The following is a 22129-nucleotide window of genomic DNA, read 5'->3' as shown; positions in this document are numbered from 1 at the left end:
ACATCCATATTTCCAATGAATGTCAAGGTCTGAGAATGCAGCTGAGGGTAGGACAGCGTTTCAGGGTGCTGAATCCATGCAAACACTTGCAATAGGAATTGATTTAGGCATGTTGACTCTGCTGCTGCTGCTGACACGGTTGCTAATACAGAAGTTGCTGGTGCATGACTGCTGCTGCTACTAATAGATATGAGTCTTCACTATTTGGAAGGATCTGATAGAGGTGCTTCATCAGAGACGATACTGAATTTAACATTGGATGAGGCTGATGTCCTTTTTTTATATGAACACTGAGCTCAAGGAGTCTTTTGTCATAACACACAGAGGTGTTCATTTCAACAATGTTCTATTACAAGAAAACACACTGTTTGGAATTTTTACTGCTCAAACCCATTTTTATCAAATGTAATCCAACCAATATTGGTGACCCACGCTTTGTGTCACTGTGTTGCATTTTCTTCATTTAAGATTTTATAAGATGGTTAGTTAATATGTTCTGTTACCAGATACATAAGAAGCCACTTTAATATGAGCAAATGCACTTTTCCTGCTGTACCAATACATGTCGAAATAAACAGAACTGTGACAAAAACTAAGAAACATAAACCATGTCTATTGTGAGCCATTTCATCCCTCATTGACCGCAAAGAGGGAAGCTTTGTTTCCTTCTGTCATACCTCTGCTAACATGCAGCCACATTAGGACAAAATGGAAAAACTGTGAGTGTTACGGCACTTGCTTTTTCATGAACTGACTTGGTGCTAAGCCTGAGAAACACGAGAGAATTTTGGGACAAGTAATATTGTGTTTTACAAATCCTAACAATAGAGGAAAAATAAATAAGCTAGCAGTGAGAAGAGAAAAACACTGTATTAGCAATATATAAAAGGGAATAACTTATGATACATCCTTCAACAAATTGAAGTTACAAGCATAACTACCAATGGATTTTTCTAAAGGAGCTGCTGAATTATCTATTTCTTATTCAGCACAGATCACTGCACAATGCAGTAAATCTAAATAGCAACCGACAAAAAATATAACAGCTCCAGTTATATCAAGGAAGAAGCCGGGAAATAACAGGGCATTTCGTCACAACGTCATTGGGATAATCTTTGACATACAGTAAAGGATCTTTATGAACTCAGAGATGAAGCAGTGTGTGAAAAAAGTCATATGCTTAAGTACTTGCAGGGTATTTACAATGGAGCAAAAATAATCAAGGGATAATGAAAATGTATATCTCATCTATAAAAATAAAGCTTAAAGCCTCTGAAAATTAATCAGGGCCAGCCAACAGACAGCCGTCATGCTACACATCACATCATTAATACAGATTACATCATTAATACAGAACATATTCCAGAGAGCAATTACCTCTCAGCCCCATTATAGTTTCTAGCTTGGCATGAGGAAGCATAAAGCAGCAGCAGCAGCAGCAGCAGCCACGCAAACTGCTTATCAATGAGTGATGTCTGACTGTGGATCGGCAAACGCCGCACATCAGTCTTGGATGAAAGACACAGTGAAAAATTAGGCTTCTTGCTTTCATCATTCAGCACAAATTCAATAAAATGTCCTTTCAAGCTTTCAATGTAACTTGTTTGCAATGTTGAACACTTTGAAGGGAAAAGCATCTCTCTAATGAGAAAAAGGCAAAATAAGAGTCAGATGGATATCTGTGCTAAATATTAGATGGCAGGAAAATCCTTAGCATTCCTCATCTTCTTGATGGTTTGTGTTTTTTGGTTTCCCCATTGTTGTTGTTTTTTTGTCTACCCAGAAACAGATTACACACTGTCAGATTACATAACTTGTCAGGTAGGCCTACAGGCAGGATGAGGCCATATGTTTCATACACATTATGCATATACTTAAATCAACTGACTTAATGCAGGCGGAGCTATTAATATGCAATCATGAACCGGGTGCTCTGGAAAGAAGAAACTAATATTAAAGAGGTTATACTACATCCTGGGAACAGTACCTCTTCATCTATTGCTACGAGATAGCATTAGCCAGCAGTGCTGTTAGAGAAAACCTGGGACTGAATAAAATAACAGGAGAAAAGGAAATGTGTATTGCAGCAGTGACCACTGGCAGGGAACAAACCCAACACTCACCAGTTCAGCATCAATAATATTCAGCGGGAGAAGCTCATGTCTTGGCCTGCAGAGACAAAAAAGGACATACAGTAAGAAGGGGAGAGAATTTCATAAATCACAGAGGCCTGAATCTGGACTTATTTGGCTGAGGTCTAAAACCCTGCTATACAGTAGGAAGGGCAGGAGAAGAGACGAACCACACAGAGACGCGAGCAAATACCACAACCCACTACTCCCCTGCCAAGGAAAACATAAAGCAAATCACAATATCGACAAACAGCTTCACAAAAGCCTCAGCTTGTCAGATTTTAACAATAAAGGCAGACATGACGAGGGCTGTGATTCAACATGTTTTCGGCACACTACCACAACACTGGGCCAGTCAGTTGGCGTGCCAGGCTGCTTGTCTATTGGCCTATCAATCCATCTGGCTGTCTATCTGCACTTCCACATTCACAGATCGCTCTGTGAGGCCTTAAAACATTCGTGAGGTTGACTGACAGCTTTGTCAAGGCCGTTGTGAGAATGAACAGGGCTGTGATAAAAACCTGATAGCCCTATCAAAACAAAGGGACTGCGCTGGAGACAGCCAAGCTAATCAGGACCAGACCCTCCTAATTATAAAAAGAAGCGACGCAGAATAAATAAAGAGATGAAACGAGCGAGGGAGCACGCCAGTCTTCAAAAAAGAAAAACAAGCAATCGAGATGTACAGTAAACTGGCAGGCGGAGGGATGGATTCCAACTTAAGTCCCACTAGAGTAAACCTCTAACCTTCAAACAATTCAATATGATGCTGGCAAGTACGCCACTGTGAAAACATACAAACACACAGAGAGAGATTTTCTCACTTCATTGCTGTTTGGACCAAACCCCACAGATACATTCTAGCTCACCATAAAAATACAAGCACCCCAAAAGATAACAGTGGGCAGCATGTTTCTTAGACACAGTTCATCGACCTGATCTATAGCTGCATCAAAATCACATTCATAAACCCCCAAAACTGAAACAAACGCTAGGCTTGGCATGTGAGTGGCAGGACTTAGAGATGTTGTTTTACTCTACTCCTTCTCCATTATATGGCGTCTTTTTATCCAGGAGTGAAAGCTAGTTTTGTTGTTATCCTCTCTGTGAGTCAGAGCAAAGGTATAGTTATTCTGTCTGGCCAAATGCACAGAGATATTGAAAAATAAAATAAAATAAAATACTGCAATGTACCTTTTATCCATCCAATTCTGAACAGTAATTTATATCCCACCCCCATCGTCTGCATTGCACTGAGTACACTTAGATGCTATACATTTCAGTCTGGACGCGCAAGGGTGATTTCACTCAGTTGAGAGCAAAACAGCAACCAGGCCTACTGTGTGGATAACACCAGTCAGACTGACAAGTATGAAGAGAATTTTTTCTTCTTTTAAAGCTAAATGGGTATCAGTGCTCACAAAATCTACAAATACTCCAGAGAATATCATAGAATGTCAACTAGATCAAAATTAAATTACATTTAGAATATAATAACTCTCATTTTATGCATGTATATGATGCAAAAAGTGCAGCCATTTTTATTCCTCAAATCATTAAAACTAATAATAGCGAAAGATAATCATGACCACAGTACAGCATTTGCAAAAAATAATAGGGATTAGCATTTAAGCCCTAATCATCCTATTACCAAATAACATAAATAACCTAATAATTTTATCAAAGGCACTGGCCACTGAGTGCACCAAAGACAGAACACTTACAATGTCATCAGGTCCAAAAAAAAGAAAACAATAAAACACCTGCACACCCTGAGTTAGCCTTTAAGCTTCTTAGTCCACCTCTACTCATCAAAATGCTCCACACTGCAGGTTTAAGCCACAGGTAAGGGATTGTTTTTGGTCGAGGGAGGGTAACGTTTGCCTCTGTAATCACCACTGAAACGTTTACGCGGCAATGTCAATAAGCCACTGCAGAATTTGTTTTTCTTTACATAATAGCTGCCATCTTTCAGGGGCAGCAGAGGACACACTTTGGAAGGAAATGTGGGGGGACAACCTTCTCCAATTTTACAATAATAGACGATGGCACGCTCTGCAGCTCCTGACCAAAAAGCATGTCTAGATTAGATACAGTAGCCAAACAACATTTAGAATAGACTGTAATACACCTGTGCTGCCTTTTACAAGAAGAAAACAGGATTCCTCTGCAAGTATGGCTCATAATGCAGCAGTGGTGTGAACAGGTGGAGTAGCTGATGCAACAAGTTTGCTAAAACACCATCTCCACCCATTCAACAATCAATTCTAAAGGCAAAAACCTTGAGCAAAATAATACATTATGGACGATCTGCCCTGCAAATAAGCCTGTGGAGTGATCCGCAGGTTATTCCTGAGCAAATAACAGTCTCTACCTTGTGGGTGTGTGTGATAAAACAGGTTTTGACCATAGAAAGCTGCTGTCTGACTCTGTGTCAAATTCAGCGACGCTATCATTTTAATGCCATCAAACAAAGCCACTTACTGCCTACATCTCTCTCTATCTCCATATATATGTGCATATATATGTTTGTAGGTATCTTCCCCTCAGTAAAAATAAATGGGAAGTTGCAGGCAATAAAATGACATTGATTTAACCTAGAGTCAATGTCAAGGTGGAATATCAACACTGAAATCCAACATACATAATCTTTTTCACTCGTTCATTTGATGCAACTGGACTGAATGCACTGAGCAAATATTACGGTGAATTTTGTTGAATTTAAACACCACAGTCTGATACTATTTTAATATCTTACAGCTCATTGATTACACACTGACATGACATTGAAGAGAGACTTAAACAGACATCAAATAAGCACTGTTTTTGAGAGAAACTAGTACTTTCTGGTCGCCCTGGCAGTCAATCAATGACACCTTGCTGTCTGGGATGTATGCATGGCAGCGACTAGCAGCACCAGCCTTTGGATGCACCAGTTCAGCAGATTAAATTAAAATTATATTAAAATGATTTGACAGGTCAGTGGGATGCAAATGTTACAGAGCAGCAAACCGCCATGGACACAAATCTGTGTAAATATAGGACATAAAAAGCCAGGCTGTGCCGGTTCGTCCGATGACTTTTATGGCCACTGTGCAGTTGTGCAGTGTGCCTGTCATCGGCCGGCTGGCTTATCTGTCCCGCTACAGCTAGCTCCACTGGCTAGCCTCCCAGCCGTTGGAAACATCAATAGCCCCCGCATTTCATCAAGTTTTCAAGCCGCGGCGGCTCTCTGTCGTGTCGCATTTACCTGGAACAGAAGCCGCAGGGAGGGGAAATTTGATAATAAATTGCTAAAGGTCCATTTTAATGCGTCTGGCTAGCTAGCTAGCAAAGGCTACTGTCTCCAGCTGTGTGTGCGCGCGCGCGTGTGTGTGTGTGTGACAGACAGACAGAGTGAGGCAGTGGGAGGATGTGTGATGTCTGAATGATGCGAGCAGGATTTGGAGTGAGCCTCTAAAAGCTAGCGTGATGGAGTTTAAACGAAAGGTCCTGCCTCGACAGCATCCGTCTAACAGCTGAACTAACACGGCGAATTTCTAGCATACGTTCAAAGCGAGCAGGCGGCACCAGCAACTCTCAATAATCCGTCAGCAGCAATGAGAGACATTTCAAACAGCCTCGTGTTTGTTTCTTACGTGATTTCGGTAGCGGAGACGGGTCGGTGCGGGTTAAATCCAACGGCGGAAAGAAACGATGCTTTTGCAGAGTCGGGGTCGGGGTTTTCTTTCTGTGCCTCTGCCTGTCCGCGTCTTCCAGCTGCTGCCGCTCTGCCCCGTCTCCCTCCGACCGTCTGCTCTGTCTCACTGCCGCCGGAGCGTCCCGGTGCTCTTGTACCACTCGCCCTCCAGTGGAGAATGAGCGGCCCTGATGCGCTTTGATTAGGAGCCCCTTCTTCGGCTAGGCAGCGCGCGCCCGCCCACCAAACGTGCCTGCGCGTGCCTGAGTGTGCGCGAGCGCGTCTGTGTGTGCGAGAGTGTGCGCAAACGAGTGAATGAGTGTGCCGTGTGTTGATAGAGTGAGTCATCCAGCAGAACCAGATCCAGCTCCTCCCTGCTCTGCTAACAGCTGACTACTGTAGCCGCCATGCGTTGATGAAGACAAACACTGCCCCCCTCCCTTAGTAAAGTCTTTGTAATGCTGCTCTGTTTCTCCTACAGAGGCTACTGTGCATGTGTCTGACTCACAGGCGCGTAGTAGTGAGTTCATTGCACTTTATTTTATTTTTCTATCAATGGCATCACTTCATGTATTAGTCACATTACAGATGCAGGAGAGGGTTTCCATTTGAAACCGTTCTGTAATAACTTACTACATGCAGACATGAATCTTTATGGTGTAAATTCATAAACAGAATTATGTTAAGTTGAATCAAAATTAAGCCGTTTAGTTCGGTGTTTTTTTTTGTTTTTTTTTTTACCCATTTTTCTTCGCCATATAACTTTTGCTGTGATAGAATTTGCTGTAAATCAGCAACAGGATGGACTCACATCTGCCTGTGCAAAATGGAAAAATGGTGATCTTCGGGGCTTTACATGAATGCATTTTCGTCTATGGACAATGTTGAAGCGTTTTTCTTTAAAGGGCTAGTCCGACAATTTAGTGTGGCTCACGAGCGAACAAGAGATTTATAAAACAGTCAAAATAGATGCGGCAGAAGCCAACATTGTACTGACTTTTAATCAGTATTGACAGTATGGTCAGTAGGGACAAAGCTCCAAAACACCGGATCCCACAATACCCATAATGCTAATCAATAGTATGTATGCATCATTAGATCCTCCTTGTCAAGTCAAAGCCCAGGCATTTCAGCGTAAAATAACCCTGGCGACATCATCGGGGGACAATAGCCTGACGTCATCATCACCAGAGTGCGTCCTTAAATGTTAATCACTGCATGATGAATGTGTTGCTCCCTAATTCCTGTGCCACAGAATGTCAGAGTAGACTGCACCTGCTGTAACATCAGAAGGAAAATCCCTGTGATACGGTGCAGGCTCTTGCATTTCTGTGCGTATGAAGACTGAATTGTCTAAAACAGATGTGGTGCTTTTCCTCATCCCTCTGAAGGGAACATTTTAGGTTTTAGGTCATGGTCTTATGGATAATGTCCAAATTGAAATCAGAACTGGACACAGAATAGATTAAGGAGGTAAGGTTTATTGTTGGCATTACTTGAGGGTTATGTCTTGGGTTTAGGATTAAAACTGGATTAGGTTTACTTTAGGTTTAGATTAGGATATTTAAGGCAAAGTGGAGAAGGCTAGGATTAGATTTAAGGCCAAGGACTGAATGTGGTGAGTGAAGATCCTCTCGAGTAGTACTACAGTATGTCTGTTCATACATGTATGTGTCTATCTGTGTATGTGTGTGTCAGATGAATGTACCTTCCAAGCAGCGCCCTGTGGTCCTCTCCTCTTCTGCTGTCCTGGTGTGCCTCATTAAAGCCCAGTTACAGGACACCTCCTCCTCCTCCTCACACCCGCAGCAGATGGACAGACGCAGGGTGATGATATTCCTGGGAGTTTGGAAGGGCGTTACTGTTTATATAACCCAGAGAATCTTATTAAAAAGCCGCCCTCCTTCTGTCCTGAACTCAGGGTTAATTAGCTCACTTCCTAGTTGCCAGTATGCATGGAGGCCTCTGAATGGTCACAGTGGTTGTTATGGGCGACCAGGCTTGTCTTATCTCCTGTTGCCTGTTGGGATTCTGCTGAGGAGCTGAGACTGAGAAAGACACAGTGTTTATGCAGTCTGGAAAACACACACACACTCTCACACACACACACACACACACACACACACACACACACACACACACACACACACACCAGCAGCACTCACTACACGCAGCTGAAAAATCGCACTGGAAAGCACATGGACGCAAGCTGCGAGGACACACGCACACATGGCTGCAAGGACATAGCATGCTTTAACACAGAAAACAACAGGTTCATGCCACCAACACTCGCACAATGAGTAACAGGCTTTGTTTGAAATGTGTTGAAGATTAAAAACTTGTTATCACTGGTCATGCTCAAAGCAAAACAGTTCCAGCAGGCACACTCTGTGCACACCGTAACACCCCGTCTGTCTGTAATCAAGCCATTCGTTTCACTTTTTAAGCACAGGACGTATAACATGCCCACAAACATGTACATGCATGTGTGCATATGGTATATGCTCGCTTGTTTAGCTATGACATAAGTGGTCTTGCACTCCCAGACAAAAGTCCACACTGCGTTAGTGCGCTGTGACCAACAGCAAAGCAAATTTGCATGGCTCAAAAGTGTTGTCCTTCCGAATGAATGAAAACAATTCTGTCTGATTTCAGCGCTTCTCGCTCAAGTGGTGACCAATGATTCAGTCACAGAAATGCTTGAATTGACGTTCCTCTTAGGGTTATTTCACAATTACTGTTACCTAGGAGATGATAGGAAGTAGGTCATCAAGGCTTTCCTCCACTTCCCCCTGCCCCTGAATGTGACATACATACAGTATACACTCACCTACATACATACAGCACATACATGCCCAGTCGCCCCACAGATGTTGCCAACTAGCAACATCTGTACCCTATAGCTGGGTTTGGATATTGTACTCTTATTCTCTTTCTCCACCATTATTATCCAGGCTTTGCTTTGTTACTAAGGCTGTGGGCTAACACTGAAATCTCTATTTCAAGTAAAATAATAGAAGATGACAAGACACTGACAGGTGACACATTTTAAGGCAAACAAAACGCAAACACAACCTGCAATTAAGGGCTTGGATTAAAAAAAAGACAAAATATCTACTGAGGAACTGTTTAATAACTGAATACAAGAGGGTGATGGAAAAGCTAAGAACATAAAGACCATAAAGAGATGCATGAATGACAGTAATTATCAAATTGATCACATACACAGGTATAAAAGTTTAAGACGTGAAAATGAACACAACACCACAAACACAGTTCTAGGTTGACCAATGACAAAGCAAAAGACACACAACACCACTCCAGCAAAGTACAATAATAGCCACATTTATTTTAATTACAGGCAAATTTCCCTTTACACTAAATGTTTTTAATCAACTTCATGTTTTATCCTTAATGTCATACATACATTTACATTTCCAGAGTGCATACACATACAGTAAGTTGATGAGAAGGAGGGGAGGGGGGGGGGGGGGCTGTTAAATAAAGTGGTTCAAGACAAAAAAGAAGGATGCCTCGCATTTCTCATGAGACACATGTCAAATACTGCTCATCACAAGCATTACTCAGTAGTGGTACTGTATTTAAAAGTGCACACGGTCTATTCAATATCAGACAGCTTCATACAATATAATATAATGGCAATTTAAACAATGATGCATTTCACACATTCAACATCAAACAAGGCAAACCTATTCAAAGGCACAGGACTCTCACATCAATATCGTCTTTTTTAAAAAGTAGTTTGTACTTACATGTCAGGTAATCCTTCACTTTCAACGTTTTTTTTAACTTTTTTTTTTACAGCTGAAGCATGATTTGATATAATGACACTGGCACTGAACAGACAGGAAGTCAAAACACTTCCTTATGGTTACTGAATGGGCACTGTTTCTTAGTTACGGAGGAAGTAGTTCAGTTATTCATTGGGTCGTGTTAACGCTGGTGTCTGACAGATATAAACTGAGCGTTTGGGGTCTGTTTACACATAACTGAACTATTTCCCCGCCTCAAACTACAGCTAGCAATTGTGGGTGAATATTAAGAATAATGCCAGTGGGTGACATATTTCCTGTGGTCCTGGGCATCTGCTCTGTGTACTGGGGTACTGAACACACATTCCCCTGCAGGTACACAATGAACCAGTTAAGAGGTAGGCCATGTAAAACTACAGCAGGACCCTCTTCTTCTGGGGTTTGACTGTTTTAGTTTAAGGGGACAAAGGTCAAGAATACAATGTCCAACCTGTTAACATGAGCCAGCTACTGTTGGATCTAAGAAAAGGGTGGGCTGTTACTTATTCCAGTCCCACTCAGCTTACACCACAGTGATGTATCAAGCCACACTGGGTCCACCCTGTTTTGCAGGTGTTCAACTGTTTCCGAGAAAATAGATTTACATTTAATAAACATCTCTGCTACAGAGCTACTGTAACATTTACAGTTGTTCAAATACATGCAGGTACTGTACAACATACTTTCCCTTCACTTCCTCTCTCTCCACAAACAATGCAAACATGTTAAAAACAGGCCAAACAAACAAACAAACAAACAAAAAGAATGACAGAGCACTGCCTAACATCACCATGCCAAGTATCATACAAACCAAATAATGGTTAAAAAATGATGGGTTTTAAAACAAAAGTAGCAGCAACACATGGGCTTAGTTCTGTGAGAACAAAATCGAGAACCAGCAAGCCACCAGTGCCTCTGGGTTAAAGTAAAAGAGTTACGTAGTTACGCAGTGAGCCTTCAGTGCAAATATGTAAGAGTGAATCTAAATCTTATAAAGATGGAAGCTTTAAAGGCTGAATATGCAGTGGTTTCTTTACAGTACAAGTTGACTCCACTTACATGACAATGTCCACCATAAGTGAATTCAAAACCTTGGCACCACACACCTCACTGACCACCACAACTGTCAATATCATGATCATAAAAAATAACAAAAACAAACTACTCTCTCTGTGCAATAGTTCAAGTAAGTTATTTCCTGCAAGTAGTTAGTGCTTCGTAACACATCCTGTGGCCGTACCGAAAGAGACGACAACATAAAGGGAACATATAAATACACAAAAAGTTACTATTTACATGAAACGGTTTTCCAGACAAGATGGCACTCTACGCAGAGAGGACCTCTACTCACCAATTCAGGCTCAGATATGATCTAATCCTCCCATTGGTTAAAATTAGGACCGAAGTTGGGGCAGTCTCATCCTTGATCTGTGGTCACAAACACATCCACCAATCAGTGTCCCAGTGTGGGGTGAAAACTCTAAAGGGGCGTGTCGTAGACCCGTTCCGACGAGCCCTCCTCCATGTCGTCCTCTGACTGCGACGCCTTGTGGTTGAGCTTCTCCGCTGTTGAGGAGGCAACAAGGTTTCCGTGGACGCCATCGTCGCTAAGCTTGGCCTTGCTGCTGTCCTGAACAAACTCTTGGATCTCCACGGGTAGCCGCCGAAACTTGTCCTGGTACTCCTGGTCCAGATCGCTCTGAAGCTGTGGAGGAAGAACACACACATCTGTGAAGGATTCCTCCATGAGGAAAAAAGATGAACTCTTTCGTTTGATGATGTAAGCAAAGACTCTGATGTCATCAAGGCAGAAAAAACAGGGCGGATTGCTAACATCTTAGCCAGCTAGTCATATTAGCTTATGACAAGAGCATTAAATTCCTGTGGAGGTTGTGGAAACTCTATAAGTCATGCTTTCCCCAGTTTCACAAGCTGCAGCACTGCCAATGGTTCATTGAACAATTCTCTTAACTATGAGTTGAGTTGCTCCACAGCCTGCAGTGGAAAATAGTTGTCTGGACGTGTTGGACTGTGTCTAAAGCATGACCAATCATGGGCTGCCAATTTGACATGGAGGACAGCTTAACAGATGTAACAACCAGCCATGGAAAACGCTGAGCAGCAGCCACATGTGAGGGACCTGTTGAGTCCAGGAACATCAGCAACAATCACAAGGGACTAACAAATCTATATTATCCTTTTACACGAGCTGCACATTTTTAAATTGTTTGTCTTGCTCAACAACATGGTTTTTAGCAGTTTACTTCACCATGCAACCATAACTCTAGATAGAGATATATAGAGAGATATACAGACAGAGGTAGCAAGATAGGTACACAGAGTTACAGTTGAGGAACTGAATGAAAACCAATAGCTGCACAGAATTCAGAAAACCAGTCCAACCAATTTAAAATGAATCGTGACCTGTGGAGTTTTCTTGTAAAAAGTTTATGTTCAGTGTTTCTCACTGAAATGCACATTGTGCAGTAAATCCTTGTGAACACTGCTGGGCGAGAGGGAGGACGCACCAGTCGCCAGCTCGTCACAGGGCAAACAATCATTCATGTCAGTAATCTAGAGTCACCTGCATGTCTTTGGACTGTGGAAACACCCAGAGGAAGCCCATGCACACACAGGGAGAACAGAAAGGCCCAGCTGGCCGGCGGGGTCAAACCCACAACCTTCTTGCTGCAAGGCAACAGCGCTAACCACTGCAGCACCGTGCTGCTTAATACTGTGCCCCAAAGATGTTGAAATGAAACCTACGCTCCACCTTCAGTGTGACTCTGCAAGAATTGTGACTCCACAGGGCTCCTTTAGGCAACATTAGCATTCATTCTGAGTCAAGTTTCTGGCCACCTGACAAATGTGAGTCCAATATTGACATTCATTTTAGCTCTGTTTTTGTTTCAACTCCTGAGGGAAATGTCTGGCTTTTTGGCTTCTAATTGCTCCGCTGTGTTCACCAGCGAGCCACTAAATTTGTCTGAAAACAGCTGCCTGCTGAGTCTGGAAATGATGCTGATGAGAGCAGTAAGGGTGACAGTTGGCTTGGCTGTCACGTAAAACCAAAACAACAAAGCTGAGAGAGGCTGAAACGCTCCGGAGGGCTGAGGGAAACCGGGCTTGTCACTATGTGCTGCCCCTTTCACACTACACGCTGTCACATGACCCATTGTTAATATAAAATACTGACTGCAGCAGTGCTCGATGGAATCAAGATTTCCATCGAGCACCGTGCACACTGTTTTGCAAGTGCTTCCCCCCGTGACTGTTATCTAAAGATGAGATTTATAGGAATTCTGCTTTATTCTGTAACTTCCAACAGACTTGTCTACCTCAGCCCGCTGAGGTACCACACGCTCCCTCCCCTCACCGAGAAACAGAAAGGAGAAGCTGTTTTCTCCCAGGCATTGACGCCCCCAATGATTACAGATGACAAGATTGTATTCATTTCATTGTGAGCCAATAATTGCTGTAATGCTGATTTCTCTGTTTAACTACCCGACCGGCTCCCACGGGAGAGCAGTAATTAAAAGAAAAGCTGCTAAGATGAATGGTGTCAGAGTCTCACAGCTCAATACAGACACGTCAGCATTATGAGAGGTCGAAAATACCTGCGAGTTCTGAGAGGATTTATCCGGGATCAATATTTAGTTTGAGAGGCCTTTGTTAATCGAATGAGTGGCTTCACCCAACTTCTAACTCAAAAGTGACCAAAAGAAAAAACTGAATTATGGACTCCCTCAGGGCAAAAGCTAAAGTTGGCAATATTTGTGCTATACATCAGCAAAAGGTTTGAGACAAATGCGTACTCCTGTACGAACATCGAGAAAAAATCCTACTCAACACAGAGCTGAATCCTCCCGAAGAATGAACGTACATCTAGCCTCCAATTAAAGCAGCGGCCATGAAAATCATAGCTGGCAGAGAGGAGAAATATTCACAAGCACATTCAAGAACGAGTGAGAGGAGAGGAGGGATGGAGGAGATAGAATGAAGGTCAAGGACAGCCATCCTGTTCTCTTTGACTTTCCAGTGTTCTGCCCTCCACACTTCAGTTTATGACATGGCACATGCATTTCATTTGCAACATGAGAGGGCAAAAGTACTTGCCTTCATAGCTGTGTAATGCATTTCTATACAGGAAAACTGACTGATATTTGATCATGTATGAGCACAGACTGAGTATCAAACCTCAGGAGTATCATCATTTGGCAGAGATTCTTAGGCTTGTTTACTTCCAATTTGATCACATACTCCATGGCAATTCATTCAACATCGCTCCACAGAAATCCACAGGTTCCTTTTACATTTTGTCCTCACTGTTTCTTGTCGGTGTAGTAAAATTTCTGTATATCTATATTCTGAAAGTACGTGCACTAACAGCTGGAAATGCAAAACTAGAGTGAAGTGCAGACTCAATCAGCCGGATAACACCAGCAGAATGAAGGAGCTCTTGACTTGTGACTTTATAATGCTGTGCGTGGTACAGCAGAGCCCCCGCCAAGCATCATAAGGTCACCTTCTCTGGAACAGACCTCTCTCTCTCTCTCTTTCCTGCTTTCTTTCTTTTTCACTCTCTCTGTGGGTCTCACAGAGCGGACATCCAGCACATCATAACCAGATGGCAAAAGATGCACCACAGCTCTCAGCCTCCCTCTCCCCGCTCTGCACTGCGCATGACCTACTTAGGGGTGGGACAGTCTGCACACCATGTGTGTGTATGTGCCTGCCCTCACCCCTGCCCTGCTGAGGCACAAACGCCCTCTGATTAAAGCTGCCATCTTTCTCCCATCTGATAACACCCAGGCACATGTGAAGGAGGTGGGAGCTGGGGGGGGGGGGGGGGGGGGGGGGGGGGCAGAGCAGTTTAAGGGGCACTGGGCAGTTATACAGAAAGTCTTGTGCATGCGCATATCTGCATGCGTGTACAGTATGTGTGTGTCCTCTGCACGTAATCATCAAAGTTGGAGGAGGCACAGAAAGTTGCTCCTCAGGCTTCCTGGACCTGGTGGAGCTAAGTTTGGGTCAACTTTTGTCATTGACTCTACTAATTTTTGATTTGGGACATGAAAAGCATCAAAACTGGACTGTAATGAGGTCATCTGTGATGCTTTCTTAGTATACCAGCTCTGGTTGAAAAAAAATAGACACACATATACTAATAATGTGCTTATGCTGTGAGTACTATGTTTGTTGCATGCTTACAGTATATGTATGTGTGTGTGTGTGTGTGTGCGTGTGTATGGTCCAGTTCCTGTGTGGACACCAACCAGCAGCAGTTATCCAGCCAGCTTTTAAATCTGTCTCTCATCTCTGAAGACCTGTCAACAAACCACACGCGCCCACAGACACACACACACACACGCGTGCACACACACACATTTCTGTCTTTCTTAAAATACAGCACTCAGTGACCTTCTTCACCAGCTGTCCTCGTTTTGAGAAGCTATCAAGGGAAGCAGAGAAGGCCTCCAAAGAGCCAAATTAATTCTTTGCTTTGAGCCGTGACATAACGCCTGCTGCAGCACCACAAAAAAGCCTTCAATCCGCAACACACCGCTCCGCATCTACAGTATGTGGCTATGTTTATTGTGCCTCTTCGTACAGTCACAGTAAGCAGGTCAAAGGGATTGATGTGCTTTTCTGCCAGCTAGCTGCTGCTCCTATTCAAACCGTTTTCAATGAATCCGAACACTTCCTGTGAAACAGATCGAAACCAGCAAAGCAGACCCAAAGACTGTATAGTGTGTATAGGTGTGTGTGTCCTGACCTTGAGATATACTGCATATCTAAACACAGCCAAATTAGGCTAAACAAAAGATCTCAGGTCTAAGAGATGTGACAGGGTCGCCACCCTGTCAGCAATACATGCTGTCTGAAGAAGAAAGAGCCTCGCTGTGCAATGCAACCATGAAGGTTGCGCGTATGTGTGTGTGTGTGTGTGTGCGTGTGTGTGTGTGAAAGAGAGAGAGAGCAGCAAGGACAGAGAGTGCCATTCCTTCATTTACATTCTTTCCACTGCATTGGTCATAAGTATGAAAATGAACTGCGGCAGCCCAATGCAGGAGAATGAACACAGTAATGAAAGAGCGGCAGAAACAGCCACTACTCAGAATAGGCTGCATGCTCCTTTTCCATCTACTATCCTTCTTTCTGTGTGTGTGTGTGTGTGTGTGTGTGTGTGTGTGTGTGTGTGTCAGTGCCCTTTCCTGACTCTTCTGAAATAATTCATCTGTAGCTTTGCAGGAGTTTTTCTTAAATTCCTCTCCTCAGGTCCAGGAATTTAAGAAAAAACACTCTTGCATACTTCCACCATTCATGTACAGTAGTGAGTGTTTCCCCTAAAAGGATTGGTTCAAAAGGGAAGGTTAGCTGTGAAATGTGCTTGGTGGTGTCTTGATATCTGTAATTCAGATATGGATTTTAACTAAAAGATAAAACATGTGGCATTTTTAAACATTTTTTACATCACTGTGAAATGAAATGTGGTAACTTTGTACTGAGGACAAACAAGAGTGGTTGGCTGTTTTTAGTGTCAATATGATTGTTTTTGTTAAATCCTGCATAAATGGATTTTTTGGCCACCTGGGGGCAGCGCAACATGCATAAACAAAATATCAATGGATCAATCAAACTTTATTTATATAGCACCTTTCAAAAAAGATTCTGACAAAATGTAGGACAAAAAAAATAGGTTAAGATAATACAATATAAAGAACAAAAGTTAATGCAAGAGATAAAATAATAATAAAAATGCATTTATGAAATACTACACAAAATAAATTGACTATAGTTAAACAGTAAAATGTTCATATAGGAAGAGAATAAAACCAATAATACTACTAAAATAAGTAAAAACCATAAAACCATTAAATGAAAAAACGGAAAAGCCAGACTAAACTGATGATCTGTGATTTTTAGTTGACATGTAAAGGTAATGTTTTCAGCTCCTCTCAGATCCTCTGGAAGGCTGTTCCAGCAGCTTGGAGTACAAGAGCTGAAAGCAGCATCACAGAGTCTTTTTGTTCTGCGTTATGGAACAGCAAAAAGAGAAGAAGGGGAGGATCTGCAGGCCTTCCTGGCTTAGAAACCAAAAGCATTTCTGACCAGTAGCCTGGTGCAAGGCCATGTAGTACTTTATAATCTAATAAAAGAAGTTTATAATCAATATGAAAAATAACAGGTAACCAGTGTGAAGACTTTAAATAGCAGCTGGTTGCTAATCTTGTTTGTCTGCCGTGCAGTGCTGGGCAGGTAGTGTACAGCGGTTTAAAAGAGGTTTTGCACTTAGAAGAGCTGCCTGCTGCTGCTGGAAACATGGTTGATGAGAGTTGTGAGAATGAACCAGAACAGTAAAGGACACAGACACAAAACGATGAACTGAAAGAAGCTCTGTGGTGCTGATAACTGTCTGTCCGTTTGTCACTATGAATGGTTGCTTTCGACCCATTGTTATATATACATATTGATCAGTGTAGCTTTAAACCTTGCTGCCTGTCAACATAAAGATAATTTAACCATCAGTTCCTCAATCCAATTTCAGTGAAGAGGTAAAACATATGCATATAAACAGTTATTTTCTCCTGACTTTCATCTTGTTCTGGTATCTGCTATTGCAAGACGTTTATAAAAAAACACCAGTCTGCCTTAAAGCACTCCAGAAACATTTTTGTTATGACTTGTAGAGGCTGAAGATCGTCAACAGTCTTATGTATTCATAATAGCTATATATTTTTATGGAAAATGCTACATACAAGTCGACTTTTCTCACATGCTCCAATGCCAACAAACTTTACGATGCAGGTCAAACTGTGCTTAGCAAGCTACCATACTGTCCTTTAACACTTATCTCCACCACCATTTATTGTCTAAACCTCACATGATCTCGTCCCACAGTCCATTTGCTATGCCCACCTCTTATGAAAGGTGGCTCACGCCGGATCCCGACAACCCTAAACCACACCGTAGAAGAGGACACTTTGCAGCAGGGGCTCAGCAGTGAACGTTCCTTAGACAGAGCATAACCCTGGAGAGCTTCATTAGCACGTGTGGGCATACATAATGAACACTCGCACATGGATCTAAAATAGCAGCTAGCATAACAGAGCAGAAGAGTAACCAAGCGTGCAGCATGTACGCGCACTCACACACACACACAATGGATTTTACTTCACTGTCTCTGGTTTGCACTCAGTGTTCCCTGTGGGTATTACGTGTGTGTGTGTGTGAGGGGATAAGTGCATTATTGATGCAAACTTGCAGGCAGGGATGATGCAGATCAAAGTCTGTGATGAGGGAACACAGTGACCACCGCTACATCACGCAGTGAGAGGGGGAGACACAAAAAGAGAGGAAGAGAGAGGGTGGCAACACTCTTCCTCTTCAACTCCAGACCTCCGTGCCTCCTCCAACCTGTTTGCTTCCCCTTCTTTTTATCCCTCCCCTCCCTCCTGCTGCTTTCCTCCACCTCCAGCAGCCGTCCCTGAGATTGCGTCACGAGGACTCAGTTCCAAATTAACAGATTGCAGAGAGTCATGAAGGGTAGAAGAGGATATGAGAGATGGGGAGGGGCAGAGTGGGGGACCCAAGTTTCCATGACGACCACACAGGACTCCTGCCTGTGGAACGAACAAGTGTGTGCGCGCATATATGTGTGGTTCAGTGTGCTGGTTCAAGGCTTGCACAGCGGGGAGACACCAGCACGCTTTTTTTTCCTTTTCATTTAAGCAAGAAAGAATCAGCGTGTCTTCTGTGAGAATACGCGCATTCACACCACGCACACGCATACGCCAACGCACACTGTTGTGAAACATATTGCCTTATCACTCTTTCATACTCTCATTCACAGCCAAAAAAAGGTGTGTGTGAAAGGATGACTAGTAGAGAGGAATCACAACTTGGCCTGGTAAGCCTTTAGTCTAGTCCAATCTTCAAAGAAGCTGCAATGGAGTCCATATGGTCTGATAGGATGTCCATATTATCTGTCCTTTTAGGTTAGATAGAAAAAGCTTAAAGCCACACCACAGTTGCTCCTATATGAGACAAAAATCCTCAAAAAACAAAGAAAAATGCTTTGTTTGAATCAAGCAATATAGCAGATTTTTTTATTAATCCCTTTGAACTCACTCACTTCAAGTAGTCAGAACATGCTCGTCAATCCCATTCAACATATCTAATCAAATACCTACAGCTCTAAACATCAAGCCGTGAAGTGAAGAAGCAAATGCCACTTCTTAAAATTATATATTTCAAACGAGCAGCACAAGTAGGTCTTTTATCTGCTTTGACAATAGATAGAAAGATCATCACGATGAACGCGAGGTGTGAATAATTAAAGGTGGCCATACGGCAATGTGAACTTGAGCAGGTGGCAGATGAAAAGAAGAGGCATGGCAAGATATAGGGTCTCGAGGTGTGCCGAAACGGCATTCGCCATGGTGCTGGTGCACTGCTGACTCCTGGGGGGAGTTTTGATTGGATCATTAACAGGACAGTGACACCTGAGTGCACATGCTGGGAGTGACGACTAACCTCGCCATGCCTCTCTTTTTCTCTCACCCATCTCATCCAATTCAGTACGTGAGCCTTACTATCAAAAGCTGGGCCCTCAGATCTTACTGACAAAAGGAAAGTTATTAATAATGCTGAAGTCAGAGCTTAAAGTGACACATCTGTCACATTTTACATCCCTCCGGCTTCAAACGGCTTGGATGATACCTATTAAGGCTCGTACTGAGCAGCTGTTAGTTGCATATTAGAAATACTGCGGCTAGTTTTTAGGTTCATGTGTCACATGCATGTGTGTACACACACACATGCAGACACAGCTACCGTTGTAGTGGGCTGCTCAGCTCTCAGGGTCTTCACCAGGGATAGTTATAGCTGTCCATTAGTGGCTGCTCTGAGCCCAAAGGAGAAACTGGGTCAGAACTGTATGAGAGAGAAAGTATGTTGTATCTCCATCTATGATGACTAACACACACGCACACACACACGCATACACACATACACACACACACACACACACCAAACACAGAGACACACAACAAAAGTATTTTTATATTAGCCCTGCCCTGGTTATCTATGCCCTCATCCATTACCCCCCACTGGAGCTCCTGTCTTTCAGCCCTTCTGCTTTCTATGTTAATCAACAATGTCTCCCTTTGCCTCAAATATAGTTTTGGTGAGTTTGAACCGTGGTGAATGGACTGCATTCACAAAGAGCATTGATTGGGAGAGCCAAGTGCCTTACAATGCTTCATATTCATCACACTTACAGGCAGCTGTATCGGAGCTGCTGTGCGAGGCCAATGATGTGCTCATAGGGACCAGTTTTGGATTCAGTGTTTTGCTCTAGGACATTTCCACATGCTATTAGGCAGAGGCGGAAAATAGACTTAGCACAGCTGTATGTGATCAACATCTAAATGCTGTTGGGAGAGTGGGGTACTGTACAAAGCATGTACTGTATATAAAGAACTGGGCTCATGTCAGCGGACTGATATATGAGGCTATATCGACTGGACAGACTGGGACGTGTTTCGTGTCATACTGTATTGACGATCAAATAGAATTGGTTATGATATTGATGAACTTTTCATTGTTGGTAGCAGCTCAGTAGCCGTCTGTGAACAGATATTATAAGTTTGTTTTCAGTCAGACAGTAAGGCCTGACCATTTAAGTCTTTTCAGGTGAGTGCAAAATAAGTCAAACGTGAAATCGGGGCAGCCAAAACATGGTACAATAAAATGACCCTGATGGGTCTCAGTGATTGTTGTTTTATGACAAGATTTCACAGTGATGCCATTTAACCACATAATCTCAGACAGAAACACATCCTTAACTTTGGTTGCATATTCTGGCATTGTGAGTAGCGTCCTGCATGTTTTAACAAACCTAACCCTGGGCATTCTCTGATATCTGTCTCCAGAGCCGTGTCCTCTGACATCGCTTACATATTTTGCATACAGATGGCCGTACAGATATTGCAGAGATGGTTGATTGCCATGCAGGAGGCTTCTTCGGGCAAATTAAATTTGCCATGGCCCGGATGTCGATTAAGAGACATGATTGTGACAGGGGGGTTAGGTGATGGATAATCAGTTGCAATTTTGTGGGAAACGACGATTGCTAACAGAATGAAATCTGATTGGAACACTGAAGTGATCAGCAAAAGAAAACAGCAGCATCTCATTCTCATCTGAGGAAACTGGATTAATTCAATGTTAATTAGACCGTGATGAGTCTGTTTCAGAAAGCTCATATTGAATCAGTGCTGATTTATGAAATCATTGTAATTCTGCTGTTATTGACAAGAATGCTCTAGCAACTATTAAATGATGATGAGGGTCACCACAGGACCACATTAAAGGGAGCGCAGTTCAATAACCTGATTTACATGACAAGCAGATGGTTAACAAGGCTAACACCATGATCAGCTGCATTTTGGTGTCCCTCCTTCATTTCTCCATACTGCTGTTTTGTGGGAAAACGGGGGTTTCATGGGGTTCATGAGGGGTCTGGATGGATGTCTATACTGCACCTCCTACAGTGGTTTTAAGCAACAAGGAGCTGTCACTTTGAGAGTGGGTGGTTATGCAGCTGTCTCCAACAGAACACTTCTGATTTAAGTCTTTTAAATTAAAAAAAGGCAACCTCAGGAGTGGATATGCTAACGGAACACTAAGCTCTTCATTTGACAACATGAGTAAAAACATGATCACATCGGAGTGTCTTCTTGGCAAGCAGAGGTAATTTTGATTATACTGGCAGCGTGCTGCAATATTGTTTGTAAAAATCTTGTCAAAATAAGAGAAGAGAAGAGAAAATACCAACATTGACTGACTGTTTGAGATCCTGATGCAAAATTATGTGTTACTGTACTGCCTGAGGCACTTACGCTTTAAATAGAATATACAGATATATACATAGAGAGCTGATTTACTATACCTTATTGATAACCCAAAATGGTGACGTTCTTTGCCTTTTTACTCTCTGGTTGGCATCGAGGATTTCGCTCAAGGACGCACTGACAGGTGGGATTAAATTCGAGCCTTCCAACTGGGCTGTGATCTCACTATACACAGGCCAATCTGCTGCCCCGTTACCATGTTATGCTGCCATGCTATACAGCCACACCATATTTGTCGTTATTTGTGGAAAAATTCGTAATGCTTGGCAGGTCTCAGACATTACAGAGATGCAATCTGCATTCACTTGTTGCCAGTCAGCAACCTGGGTGCATAAAAGCTTGCATATTATCACTGCCACACTGATGCTGTATTAATGCTGAACACTGGGATGCAACGATGGTCTTACCATGCTCTTCAGCTGCACAATCGTCCTACAATGACAGTCACAATGACAAGTTTGCGAACTGTGCAACTCATACAGGAAAAGCAGTCATGCTAAAACTGTGTGTGTGTGTGTAGCATATAGCAGCGTGGCATGATGGGATTACATCCTGACTCCAGGAAGTGCACTAACGACGACAGCCAAG

The 22129-nt window shown here is 42.8% G+C and overlaps 2 protein-coding genes across 2 annotated transcripts in view; both read right to left on the bottom strand.

Moving 5' to 3' along the window:
* Positions 1 to 5901, bottom strand: part of LOC121622121 (1-phosphatidylinositol 4,5-bisphosphate phosphodiesterase beta-4-like) — a 65421-nt gene extending 59520 nt beyond the window's left edge. Inside the window, exons 1-2 of the mRNA XM_041958971.1 lie at positions 5771 to 5901; positions 2124 to 2169 (exon numbers count right to left, since the gene is read on the bottom strand). The gene's annotated coding sequence lies outside the window, so the exon portion shown is untranslated. The remainder of the gene's footprint in view (positions 1 to 2123; positions 2170 to 5770) is intronic.
* Positions 5902 to 9004: 3103 nt separating this feature from the next.
* Positions 9005 to 22129, bottom strand: part of LOC121621710 (1-phosphatidylinositol 4,5-bisphosphate phosphodiesterase beta-1) — a 105801-nt gene continuing 92676 nt past the window's right edge. The window contains exon 33 of the mRNA XM_041958288.1: positions 9005 to 11328. Within this exon, the coding sequence (XP_041814222.1) occupies positions 11104 to 11328 (225 nt within the window). The 3' untranslated portion in view covers positions 9005 to 11103. The remainder of the gene's footprint in view (positions 11329 to 22129) is intronic.

This window comes from Chelmon rostratus, chromosome 18, assembly GCF_017976325.1.
Source record: "Chelmon rostratus isolate fCheRos1 chromosome 18, fCheRos1.pri, whole genome shotgun sequence".
Lineage (NCBI taxonomy): Eukaryota > Metazoa > Chordata > Actinopteri > Chaetodontiformes > Chaetodontidae > Chelmon > Chelmon rostratus.
The sequence above is the reverse complement of the archived record's forward strand: the minus strand, read 5'-3'. Positions and strand labels throughout refer to the sequence as shown.